The 14555-nt window shown below is 34.6% G+C and overlaps 1 protein-coding gene across 1 annotated transcript; it reads left to right on the top strand.

The window, feature by feature from the left end:
- Positions 1-2336: 2336 nt before the first annotated feature.
- Positions 2337-14258, top strand: LOC149779797 (UDP-GlcNAc:betaGal beta-1,3-N-acetylglucosaminyltransferase 7-like). The gene is made up of 2 exons (XM_089940668.1): positions 2337-2596; positions 9162-14258. Exon 2 carries the CDS (start codon positions 9317-9319, stop codon positions 10601-10603), a length of 1287 nt encoding a protein of 428 aa, XP_089796794.1. The 5' UTR covers positions 2337-2596; positions 9162-9316; the 3' UTR covers positions 10604-14258.
- Positions 14259-14555: the final 297 nt, after the last annotated feature.

Genomic DNA, 14555 nt, shown 5'->3' with positions numbered 1-14555 from the left:
CGCGGTTATTTTGCATAAATTTAGAATTAAAAGGTAGACATGACATTACGTTGAAAAGCTGTTGGCTAAGGTTTATGCCAGTGAGAAACATCCTATGTACAAGGACATCACTTAACATCCAGCCGGCCGCTTGGCTATAGACATCCAATCTGGTTAGGTCCGTTGTCGGAGGATATGTCAGTTATTTCTGCATTTGGTGATGAATGGTCTTCAACAGATTTTGCAAACCTCTCTCTCATCGTTGACCTAGTCAGCCGTCCTGGCTTCAAACTTCCACGACATATGTTGACCACGCTGAATATTTTCGGGCAGGACAGGGTCGTTGTACAGTCAAACTTGTCCAATTGGGCAAGGCCACTGACTCTCGTTTATCTGTTAAGCTTTACGGATGATGTCACACACTGTGAACAATTGACATGCTATTCACCGTGATAATGATAACGATGTTAAATGGCTGCGCATGCATTACACTCGATAAAAATAAATAAATATTTTTGAAAAGAAACTTCTATATTAAACTAAAAGTATTTCACATGAATATCCACTTGGCACATTAATGTCATATGAAACTATTATCGCATTATATTGTCTATAATAATTAAAACAAAGGAATTAATTATGTTTGATTATTTTCTTTTTTAAGAACAGATGCTTGCAAACAAATGGCGGGTGCTTGCCTTTCATGCTTGGAAAATGTGCTGAAGTATTTGTATAATAATGCATGACCCAACAAATCCCAGAACCAGAACTGCTACATGACCTGAACAGTGTCAATGATGAAATTTATGAGTGTGGAAATAATAATCAACAACAAATTAGGCGTACTTATTTAAACTTATGTGTCATGTCTAGTTACTTTAGTGTGAGAATTCAAGTTTTGCATCACAAGGGGAGATTTCTGGTATTTGAATTAATGTTTAAAGAATAAAAATAAACTGCCTCGATTACCATCTGTTTCTATGTTGACTACCTCGTAGCCATTAATTCACGACCTGTTCACCAAAGGCAAAGTCACTATTTACTATATTTGACATTTACACAGTGACTGAAATTTGTCTTTATTGGCATGTCCAGCTGTCAAAATAACTAGCTTAGCATTATTTGATTCAACTATTCTTACATGATAAAATGCGTCTGATCAAAGTGTATCAGTTTGTTACAAAACATATATTGAATAAACTAAAAGATTTATTAAGCATTATAACATTTGGTTAAACAATATTCAGTAATGTTAATCTAACTTCAATTTCTATTTATGTTACTCCAGAAGACCGAAACCATATTGCTGTCTGAAATGTATATAATATGAGCATTCTATGTACAGCGTTGAGAAACGTTATACTCTATATTTTGAGTGGACGGGGGAGGATATCACAATATCGCTTACTACAGTGGAGAAATAAAATGACATTCACATCGCTTGTTTTCTGCATTTACCATTAATTCCTGTAAAAAACAATTCGAGAATCTCCATTTCCGTCACGACATTTATTTAAAATCTTGTTTAGTTTTTCAACGCTTATTTTAAATAAAACACATTCACACGATTGTTTATTGTTTAAATATTATATCCATATGGTATATTCTATTAGAATAACATTGTCTGTACTTTATGTTCAAACCAGTATAAATGAGTTTTAGAAATCCTATCGAAATATAAAGACCACCTCGTACAGAAGTAATCCTAATGAGATGTACTTTCCTGTACACAAAAATCATCCTAACGAGATGCACACAGACATACTCGTACACAAAAATTCCATCCTATCGAGATGTACACAGATATACTCATACACTTGAAATCTTAATAAAATGCAAAGACATACTCGTATGCAAGATATCATAACGAGATGTACAGGCACACTCGTACATATATGTAAAGAATATGAGGCTGGCTCTTTACTTTTGTGTATGTGTATGTATGTACGTGTATATATATATATATATATATATATATATATATATATATATATATATATATATATATATATATATATATATATATCTGTGTGTGTGTGTGTGTGTTTGTGTTGTACCCACTATTAGTTGCTTTTGATTGGTCTATACAGTTTAATGAAGCATAATAATTTATAAAAATTCAATACAAGTACAAAAACACAGCGTCACTGCACAACTACAGATTGACTATAGTGCACATAACTACAATCTGTTACCGCGAAATCAATTATGAGAGTGCATTTATATTCTTATGCAAATTCCATGCATGCAATCATAATGATTACTGGAAGAAACTGCTCCGCCTATTTTTACGTCAACATTGTTGCCGCTTTTTTAAAACAATTTCCTTGAGGTGCCCAGCATCCTATGCAGAGCTTCACCATTCAAAAAGTCCTTTTTATAAGGGTGTTTCTCATCTGGCGATATTGCTCTTTGATGGTACATTTATCTGATGCAATTTACATTTGATACTCTAAATCTGTTAAAAGGGCGAATATAACATCAATCATTTGTGGGTGTGTTGATATTATATCAAGCTACGGGTAAATAGAAATGATCTCTATTATGTCCCCGGCAATTAACGATGCAGATGTCCAATCAACGGAGAACGTGAATCATAATTCATAATTCTGTCCAGGTAGGTGTTTTGCACATTATTTTAAGCGATTAAAACAAACATTGTGATTAGGTTTATTTAAGACGACTCTTTTACTCGTCCTTAAAATTACTATTTCTAATGATATGAAACTAATCAGATAACAATCCTCATAACTTTCATCGAGCCACAAATGACTATTTTTCTTGGCGTGGTTGTAATGTTGTTTTTTGTATTCTTACAAACTGGCCATATCATTGCATTGTGTACTTTCATGTGATCCATCTATCCATCCATCCATCCATCCATACATACATACATGCACGAATACACGCATGCATACGTTGTACGTACATTAGCGCTTGCGTGTTTTATTTACGTTTCAATTTCTTCGCAGAGAAGCGAAAATTACTAAGAAAACTTGATATCGAAAAATGTCAGTTTAGAGCATTAAACAGTCAGGATGATTTTTCTTCTAGGATTCGAAATGAAACTGTTGCATATGTTCTCATTATTATATAAATTATAGAGATTACTTTACATCTATCCGTTGATCAAGAATAATGGATAGATTGAACACATTTACGATTACATAGAGGACAGGGGGCCCCGAGTGGCCGAGTGGTCTAAAGCGCTCACCGTTACGGATCACTGCCATCTCACCTCTGTCTGCGTCGGTTCGAGTCTCGGATTCGGCTAATGTGGTTATGTGAGAAAGCTTGCCAGTAGCTTCTCGTGGGTCGGTGGTTCTTTCCGGGGGTTTTCCGGGTTCTTCCTCCACCATTAATAGTGGCCGCCATGTATAGCCTATCTTGTGCTGAAAAATGGCGTTAAGCCCTACAACAACAACAACAACATAGAGGACAGGGTGAAGACTTACTTATCAATTTACTTATTTACATGCGCCATGAAAATGTACATGTACATTTCAATTTGACTATCTTTAGTGTAATACAGAACATTATAATTTGAACATGTGTATGGCGTTTTACATCATTTGAACGCATTACAGATATGCACACTTGTGAGTTTAAATAACTATATTCTGTGACGAATCGGAAACAAAGTTTTACAGTAAATCAAAGCTGTGTTCTGGGGATACAGATGATCAGCCCGTACAGAAAATTAACTTTCTTGCGATACAGATGTCCAGCCCGTATAACACTCTAACGTTCTGGCGATACAGATTCTCAGCACATATAAGAAACTAACATTCTGGCGATGCAGATGCCCAGCCCATATAGCAAACTAAGGAAACTGATGTTGAAACATAATTCAAGTCAAACCAAAATATATCTCAGTTTGAAGTAGGAACAGACATTGATTCAGATCACGGAATACTTTGCAAATACGAAAAGATATTCTTGATTTAAGAACAGTGCTTTAACACAATAAATTCAAAACATGAGCTATATATTTATTTAGTGAGTGGGTTGGTTGTCGGTCTATGGAATGCATGCAAAGTATTAGGGCATACTGCATTCTTAGGCACTCATAACACTATTTCTTCTCGAAATATTAAAAATAGTTTATCAAATCCTTGCAGACATATTTGCGCCATGCTCAGTTAATTTCATAGTTTCATGTTTTAAGTACATCATAGATAGGTTGAATCTTACCAAAAAGATTGTGAACTATCTACGCATATCTTCAGAAAAATGGAAAATAATATACGAGCGTTTCCGCCGTGATGTGCCTAAGTCTGGAATCGTGATGTTCCTTAGTCTGGTGGTCGTGATGTGCCTTAGTCTGGGAATCGTGATGTGCCTTAGTATGGGAATCGTGATGTAACATAGTCTGGGAGTCGTGATGTGCCTTAGTCTGGGGTCGTGATATACCTTAGCCTTGGAGTCGTAATGTGCCTTGGTCTAGGAGTCGTGATGTAACATAGTCTGGGAGTCGTGATGTGCCTTAGTCTGGGGGTCGTGATGTGCCTTAGTCTGGGAGTCGAGATATACCTTAGCCTTGGAGTCGTAATGTGCCTTGGTCTAGGAGTCGTGATGTAACATAGTCTAGGAGTCGTGATGTGCCTTAGTCTGGGGGTCGTGATGTGCCTTAGTCTGGGAGTAGTGATGAACTTTAATTTGGGGGTCGTGATATGTCTTAGTCTAGGAATCGTGATGTGCTAACATTCTAGATGTTACACGATGATATAATCAAAAAGTCTCAAATTGACATCACAATTGTCCCTTGGATAGTAGTATAGTCCTACGCATTAATGATCATTTATTAAATCCAATAAAAATAATCCTCTCATATTAAATATTGAACAGAACTAAACGACTGACTCCACGTCAAATGTTAAGACAGGAATAAACATTTCTGATGTAAAGAGTCTTAATATAAAAACCTAGGTCACAATCAGAGGCCAATGATGAAGGTCAGAAATTCCAGAAAATTCTATATTGTAAACAAGGTCATATCATTCACTCAAATTTTATTAAAGAACATGGTAAATATCAAATAGGCAATGAACAAAGCAAAATATACATGTGACAGTACATCTGCAATTAGATTTTCCTTTCCCTTGGTGTGCCTAATGTCAGTGTTGTGTTCGTGCAAAATCAAACGACCTTAACAATCTCTGATATTTTGTTTTGTTTTTCATTTTGTTACCTGTCTTGTACACTTGCAGTTTGTAACTGGTTAAGATTGCTTAAAACATTTAGTCACTGCTCTGTAGAGTTTGATAATATTCCGCATGTTTGAATACGAGTATATGCATGTTTGAATACGTGTATGTGCATGTTTGAATACGTGTATATGCGTGTTTGAATACGTGTATATGCATGTTTGAATACGTGTATATGCGTGTTTGAATACTGTATATGCATGTTTGAATACGTGTATATGCGTGTTTGAATACGTGTATATACGTGTTTCAATACATGTATATGCAGGTTTGAATACGTGTATATGCATGTTTGAATACGTGTATGTTCATGTGGGATTTTGTTGGACTTGGCCAATCTAGCACCTGAAATGTGAGATTCCGCCAGTAAGGGGTCTCGAAACTAGTTGTTTGTTACCTGTCTTATACACTTGCAATTTGTAACTAGTTAAGATTGCTTAAAACATTCATTCACTGCTCTGTAGAGTTTGACAATGTTCCGCATGTTTGAATACGAGTATACGTATGTTTGAATACGTGTATATGCATGTTTGATTACGTGTATATACGTGTTTGAATACGTGTATATGCATGTTTGAATACGTGCATATGCGTGTTTGAATACGTGTATATGCATGTTTGAATACGTGTATGTGCATGTTTGAATACGTGTATGTTCATATAGGATTTTATTGGACGTGGCCAATCTAGCGCCTGAAATGTGAGATTCCGCTAGTAAGGGGTCTCGAAACTAATTGCTTGCTACCTGTCTTGTACACTTGCAATTTGTAACTAGTTAAGATTGCTTAAAACATTCAGTCACTGCTCTGGAGAGTTTGACAATGTTCCGCATGTTTGAATACTTGTATACGCATGTTTCAATACGTGTACATGCGTGTATGAATACGTGTATATGCATGTTTGAATACGTGTATATGTATGTTTGAATACGGGCATGTTCATATGGGATTTTAGTGGGCGTGGCCAATCTAGCACCTGAAATGTGAGATTCCGCCATTAAGAGGTCTCGAAACTAGTTGTTTGTTACCTGTCTTGTACACTTGCAGTTTGTAACTGGTTAAGATTGCTTAAAACATTCAGTCACTGCTCTGTAGAGTTTGACAATGTTCCGCATGTTTGAATACGGGTATATGCATGTTTGAATACGTGTATATGCATGCTTGAATACGTGTATATGCACGTTTGAATACGTGTATATGCATGTTTCAATACGTGTATATGCATGTTTGAATACTTGTATATTCATGTTTGAATACGTGTATGTGCGTGTTTGAATACGGGTATATGCTTTCGACACAGTATGCGAATTTGAGATTTGGTTTGACTAATGCTTTATCAACAGTTTCATTTATACTATTAAGATCGTTTTAGGTGGGTTCACAGAAAGTTAAATGTTTTTTGGGCACTATTTACTGCCGCCGTTTTATTCTGCATCCATTTCATGTTTTGGGCTCACATCTATGCCCAGTTAAGATATCTGAGCCAAAATTAACCGTAACAATTATCAGCTCTGATTATTTGGTTAACTTCATCTGACAACATTTACAAAATATGTATCATTACTTTTGATAATTTTCTAGGATTTTTAAGGAAAGAGAAGTCACTTGTATTGTTTCCGATCATCATTTTGCCCATTAGCTGCACAAATGTTTGTACTTCATGAATATGATGTATTCATTCATATTGAAAATATTTATTTTTATATTATGATGTCTTTACAGGCATTCCAGCCGTATTTAGTACTGTTGCACTGTTAACATTTCCTCCTACCTTCATATATTACACTTTAAGATTATACATGTTGCAAAGAAAATATTTGTATTTAGCTTAGGAACTGTCATCGACAAACTGTGTTTAGGTTTAATCATCTTTGTTGTTTATGAGATACCGTAATGTGTGGTATCGTCATTTTAATCGAACATGGTATCTTTCATATCTGTGGCGAGTTGCTTCTTACTGTGTTTTTCAACTACTTTTGATATGATATGATCTATTATTGACAAAATATTTTAAGCGTAATGTGCGTTAACGCTCCTCACAAACGTAATGAATATTATTTAATGATAAAATGATGGCATCACTTCTTCCATTTATGATAGTTTGCTTTTTCTTGGATAGCTTAGTCTTTCATGCTTTTATTTATTTTTATTTTGCTGCATAGAAACATATGGAACAAAGGTATCTCCAAGAATGTTCAAATAAGGATCGACGCTTTTGTTACAAAAACGTTTACTCTTAATCTCTATTCGAATTGCCTTATCTTAGTGAATCTTGTAAAATTGTTATCTGCCGCAGCCAAATCAATAATGATTTGCTCAAGTATACCAATATGTGAGTTGTTTATATCGTTGCGGAGAATATAATAATAGACGCTGAAAAACATTGTTTCCTAACATGCATTTAAGAATATATACAGAAAATGAATACATTAGTTGGATAAGAACAGCTAATACATTAAACTCGCTGCATCTAAACAAATAGTTTGCCTATGAAATGAGATTACCACCATATCTAACGATTGACGTATTCTTCAGACTGCCAAAATAGTTCTTACCTCGAATAATTACTTCTTTAAGAGCTTACGATAAAAAGACTGACGAAATCTTAGTCAATATTTCAAGCACAAATGTTTATTGTTAGGCTTACAGGTCATTATTTCATTTTCTGCTTGATCTCGTTAGTACTATAACTAGCGTCTAATTCTATTAACATTAAGTATGCTTAAATGAAAAGAAATATTAAGCTGTAAAAGACTTATACTTCTTATGCGAAGACATCTCATGAATACCATATTAGTAAGATAAGAACACGTACAATCAAAACAATCTCCTTAATATGTGGGGGGAGGGGTTGTGGGTACAATTGTGGTAATCCGTACGAAGCAAGACAAATAAAAACAAGAGTTAGCGTTAGGAATGCCACTTGCAATTCCGCTTTTCATTTCAACATTTGCAGAAACAAACAAAAATGATAAGGCTAAATCGTTAACATAAAATGCTATAGAAAATAACCAAGGAGTGTAGTTCAAAAGAATGGTATCATCACATAATCAACTATTACACACACATACACACACAAACACACTCATATATGCATAGATATAGATATATGTAAAAAGATAATTAGATATAACGATACCTCGTTATAATGAAATAACATGGGGCTCTTTGGTGCTTTCTTAATACAACGAAATTAAGTCTGCAAAACACTCTAACCGAACGACAATTTATTTGTTCATGATGGACAAACTACCTAGATCCTGCAGAGACAAACTACGTTCATTCCGCATGGAGAAACTACTTTCATTCCACGTGACAAACTACCTTCTGTCTGCATGGACAGACTACCTTGATTCCGCGTGAAAAACTACCTTCAATCCGCATGGACAAACTGTCTTCATCCTGCGTGACAAACTGCCTTCATTCCGCATGGACAAACTACCTTAATTCAGCATGACAAACTACCTTCATTCAGCGTGTCGTCAATGCATTTCTTATTATTGCCTATTTTAAGGGTTAGTGTTCGCATCAATTAGTGTTAACCTTTGTAAGGAAACTCTTCTGGTGTAAAGATAAGTACTTGTATTGACTAATCGAAAATCATATCCATGTTTAATAGTTAACAAGTAAGCGTGACAAAAGTAAAGGTTTCACTGAGTGTATTCACTGCTAATATTGCAGTAGCAAAGTAATGTTGTTCATAGTCAGTCAGATTCGAAATTATGCGCATTATATAGTATACATTCAGGACACAATATGTCTCCTTCCAGCATTAACAATTAATATACGATGGATAATCGTGGTGGACTGATCAGGGAATAATGTTTACCTATCAGGTATTCATATTCCCAGACTCTGTGAATATAGGGTTCTCCAAAAGAACCCATACAAATGCAACTTTTGAGAGTGCTTCTTTCACATAGAGATGCCGGTTCCTTTATATCAAAATTTGCTAATTAATGTTCTTTCCTTTCAGAAGATTTCGTGTACGTCTGGTTTGACTTTGTCCAGATATTATCATTGATGAAAAGCATTGTCAAGTCTTCCGGCGAAAATAAAACCACGAAAAAGTCGACTGACATGAATGTGCGATGAACACATTTACAGAGGTCTACATCCTATCCTGAAGGAATGTCCATTGGTAATATTAAAGCTATGGATAATTTGATGAATGTGCTTTTGTCAGCGGTTGCGGTACGGTGGGTTTTACGAAACATCCTTGTAGTCATTGTCTTTCTTGGAATATCATTCATAATTGTGAGCTTCCATCACTTCTCGACCGTAAATCATCTCGGTATCATCCGACCAAGAGTGATCGATCTTCACAGACAAAGTGGGTCAGCATACAGGCCAAACCGTATCCAAAGCGACGATCAATACTATACCATAAATCATAAAGGTGAGATACAAAATGGCTCTGAAAATTTTAAATCTAATCTCACCACAAATGATCGAATCAACATTGATGGAGTCTACAAAACAAGATCAGGTCATACCAAAACTCTATATCCTTTAACATTAGATGCACCATATTTGTTGTCAAATCCAAACTTATGCAAGTCAGCGGTAAATCTATCAGCTCTTGTGATAGTTCACACTGCACCGATTCATTTTGAGAGGCGTGATGTCATGAGACAAACATGGACCAATAATTCATACTTTCATCAACTCGGGTCTGTCAGGATTTTGTTTCTGCTTGGCACGGTTCTTGATAATGCAACGCAAATAAAAATTGAGAATGAATTCAAGAAGCATGGTGATCTTGTACAAGGAAATTTTATTGATGCTTATAGAAACCTTACACATAAGGGGGTCATGGGATACAAGTGGATATCAGAGAACTGCATGAATGCTAAGATGATTGTCAAGGTTGATGATGATGTAGTTGTGGATACATACAAATTGCTCAAAGAATATATTCCAAAACTTTCTGGTAGAACACGATACATTCTTTGTAACTATATTTTTGATCGTACGATGCCAATCATAAGAGACAAGAGAAATAAATGGTACGTTGCTTCTGATATCTTCATGGGATATCAGTTTTATCCACAATATTGCAGTGGGTTCGGTGTAATTTTATCTACTGATATTATTCGTTTTCTCTACAGGGCTGCGTATTTAACACCGTTTTTCTGGGTAGATGACGTTTATCTCTATGGAATGTTACCATCGAAGGTCAAACATATAACCTATATCTCACTTGCCGGGAATTTTTCTTTGGATTTTAAAAAAGGACTGGAATGTATTGAAAATAGCATAAAACAGTGTCCCTTTTTGATATCTGGTGGGAAAACTTCAGAAGAAGTCGTGAAGTTGTGGGATGCGATGGGGAAGGCATATGAAAGAACTTTAAATGTACAGTTTAAATTGTCAAATATGCCATATGAAACGAATGCCGCAAATAAAACAGAGTGACAAAGACAAAATTAAAAATAGCTTTAGCAATAGACATCGGATGCCACAACTTTGCAATACATTAATAATAGAGGAACACCTTAAAGCTGCAGCAAAACGATCATAGTAACCTTAATAGAAATAAAACAAGTGGCGTAAAGGACCAAATAAAACAGCTAAATATTTTTTTAAAAAAAGATCCTGGAAAAAGAACGTTCAAATGCAAATAGGGACGCTGGATGTGGGTGAAACTAAGTTAGGACCATAAGTTATGGGAATGAATCGGGAAGCATAAGTTATTTAATCTCATATAAATTTCTTTTAGTCGGTCCAAATGAATGTGTGTGTATGTTTATGTATGCATATATGTTCGTGTGCTTGCAACTATAAGTGGTCAAATGGATGAATCTTTCGATATGCAAAATTAGTGATGTGCGATTCTGCTGTAGATTGTTATGTTTCTCTTGATGATCGCAAATAGCATGTATAAGGATACGAGACCCTTATCAGCGCTGTTGAAGACCATGTATAGTTACTGAGTTGTAAGAGTTATATTTATTACTGAGTTCTTATTAATGTACAGTATATTCCTTTTACATTTTATTATGGATTCGTAGTATCTGGGGTTTTGTTGCATTAGGTTAATTGTGTTGACCTTTACACATCTGTATGGGGCCCCAAGTGGCCGTATGGTCTAAAGAGCTCACCGTCAAGTATCATTGCCATCTCACTTCTGTCTGCGTGGGTTCGAGTTTCGGGTTCGGCCAATGTGGGTACGCGTGAAAGCTTGCCAGTAACTTCTCGTGGTCGGTGGTTATTTCTGGGATTTTCCCGTGTTTTTCCTCCACCATTTATACTGACCGCCATATATAGCCTATCTCGTGTTGAAAAATCGCTTTAAACCCTACAATAACAAGAACAACAATATATATATATATATATATATATATATATATATATATATATATATATATATATATATATATATATATATATATGCTAGAGCCTAAAATTCGTGTACAAAATTTTCGCTGGACAAAGGTGTGTGTCAATCAAGATTTGCAAGGCTCATATTATACATCATGGTGTACAGATATTATAACAAATGCTTCGTATTTCTCAGTATGTTTCACAAGAGTGTCATCCCCGTATTATAATTTTGGCTACTACTTATACGTAAAAATCGGCAGATATCTAAGGATAGAGAATTATAATATAACAATCCTATTACTAGTTTCTTTCAGATTGTTGAATAAACGCGGTGACCGGTCCAAAGCTTATCAAACAGAATAGCTTGTATCACAGATAATTTATACTATAACGTGAACAAATTCAGTTTTAATCATATAAACAAATACAACCGAGTAGGGTATATTTCGTGTAGAATTTATAACGTAAATTAAGCTGCTGGTGACGTGAACGGTTCCTTCTTAATAAGGTAAGTGTCACATAGAATTTTCAGCATAACAATATAACGTTCATCACATAATCACATTTTTACATCTAAATTCCATGTAATTCGCACATTACATTAAAACTTAAGACTTAGTTTCTACATTAAACAAGAATAAAATAATAGATCAAGAGGGTGTGTGATTATCAATTTTAACTTAGCTTAAACAATATTTCAGTGACATCGCTACGATGTCTGCAGTGTGGCAGTTTACAATGATGTCTTCTAGCATCATGCCGCAGACGTGTATCATAATATCCCAACCAGTCACATTATCCTGAAACCAGGCCGACTAGTCCTAACACTAACTTCTTAATGCTGAGCGCCTAGCGAGGAAGCTGTTAGTACCATTTTTGTAAGTCGTTGGTATCACGCGAACCCACGACCTCCCGCTTATGAGGCGGACGTTTCGGCCACTAGGCCACCGGAGCGATCATAGCTCACAAGGAAATACCAGCTAGAAGTAAGGTATTAGTAAGTAAAGCAATTATTATAGTGTTCAGGATAGTTACCTTCTAGAAAACTTCAGCCAATAGTAAAGCAAAAATAAAACCAATATCTTCTTGTAGGCCTATGTCTGCTAATGATGAAAGATGACTTTGAATTCGCCACATTAAAAACCAAATTTGAAAGTGTTGGCCATTTCTATGGTAACCAAGAACATGAATAAAATCAATTAATGCTTCATATCTCTAGATATCAGTGCATGTTTTCATCAATGTCTATTTTTGTCATACAACATTAGTACAATTAAAACAATTCAATGATTTAAACAATTAAAACAATTAAAGCATAATTAAAACGTCAATATTTCATATCTCGATGATGAATCACAAATAAATATTATCGAAGAAAACTTGTACATTTCATAACGTATAGGCCTTAGTGCTAACGTCGAACGTCGAACGTTGAAATCAATATGACAATGGTCGGTGTTACTTAAAAGTCACCTCGCTAACGTCTAATTCATTTAATTAAAACGCTAATAATCAGTTAAGTATTGCTTGCATAATATAATGGCATGACCGCCAGTAGAAAAACAACATTTCAGATAATATCTGAAAAAACCTTATATCCCTGCCAATAATAGCAGACAAATTTTAAAAAATAAATAAAACAACGTCGGAACTAGAGCAAGAAACAAAGCTTGTCTTTCAAACACATGATAATTTTATGGCAGAAGATGGTACTGGTAGACCAAGCACAGTGTTCTTTTTATATAGTAATATAGTTTTGTGTTAGAAATAGGTTTTAAATTATAATGTTCAAAAAATTGTATAACTGGTATAAATGGTAATCTAGAGTTAGGTAAATTAGTTAAAGAATAGTGGCATAAACATTTTCAAAAATGCTAGAAAAACGTAGCATTACATTGACTTTTTATTACCTGTTACTATATTTGCAACACAATATTTAATAAGATCTTTATATCAATATATTGATAATGACAGCTGAAGTTTCTACAAGTCATACGGTTGATTATACTGACTTTTTACGCCATTTTCCTTTTCATTAATTCACAGTACCTACCAGGCAAAATAACTAAGAATATAATTAATACATAATATATCATTTTAATAGTTTATCTACGTGATTATGCATATTGCGTCTGTATTGTTTGCTTAACCTTTGCCTGCATTGAGGGTAAGGGTTTGGGCTTACCTGACTAATGTCATTGCTTTAAAAGATGTTTCCTTGTATTTCATTTCAAGAACTGGCCTTGATTAGGACCATATTAGGTCCTGAAATCGAAATTGTTTAATGTAAGTTTTTATTAAGATGACTGAAAATTGTTTCAGACAATGTTATCGCGACATAGTTGAAGTGCGGATGCATAATGAAAAATAGCTTTTGTCAACGATGTGTTCATTCAAATCTTAATATCATTTTGTTGGGAGTCAGTGATTCGAGATTCTAGTTGCGTTCAAATAATGTTAGAGGAATCATCATATTCATTCATTATAAGTGTAAAGTTATCACTGACTATTCTGGACAAAAACTCTACTTTGGGATTATTGTCAAATTAAATACAGTTTTGATTATATCATCGTCATCCATGAAAATTATTAAATATAAGTATGGAGGCATATTCAAGATTATCGGTACATCACCACAGTCAAAACTATATTTCTGGACGTGTAGTTGAACATATAAAATTATTTGCTATTTAAATTTTCACCTTTGTATTTTAAGGAAATAAATTGTTGGTTGATCTTTACAAAACATGTGTTTGTTTCCTTCTGTTACATAGTTTAACAAATAAGTTAATTATAAATTATCATTGATTAAATGCAACACAATAACCTTTGTGTACAAGTCTTTAGAAAAGACTGATAAAAAGTTGCACATGTTAAGAGAAACCAATCTGTTTCGTACATATAACTGGAAGATAGAGAAACACCATGTGCCCCGCCATTGTTTCTAGCTTTCAACTACCGATCATAAAATTAGTTTTAAGTTGTTGAAAATCAATGAAGTTAGAAACGAATTGTTCAAACATATTTAATATCATTGAGATTT

This window comes from Sinohyriopsis cumingii, chromosome 17 (assembly GCF_028554795.1).
Source record: "Sinohyriopsis cumingii isolate HCF-2022 chromosome 17, ASM2855479v2, whole genome shotgun sequence".
NCBI classification, from domain to species: Eukaryota; Metazoa; Mollusca; class Bivalvia; order Unionida; family Unionidae; genus Sinohyriopsis; species Sinohyriopsis cumingii.
The sequence above is the reverse complement of the archived record's forward strand: the minus strand, read 5'-3'. Positions and strand labels throughout refer to the sequence as shown.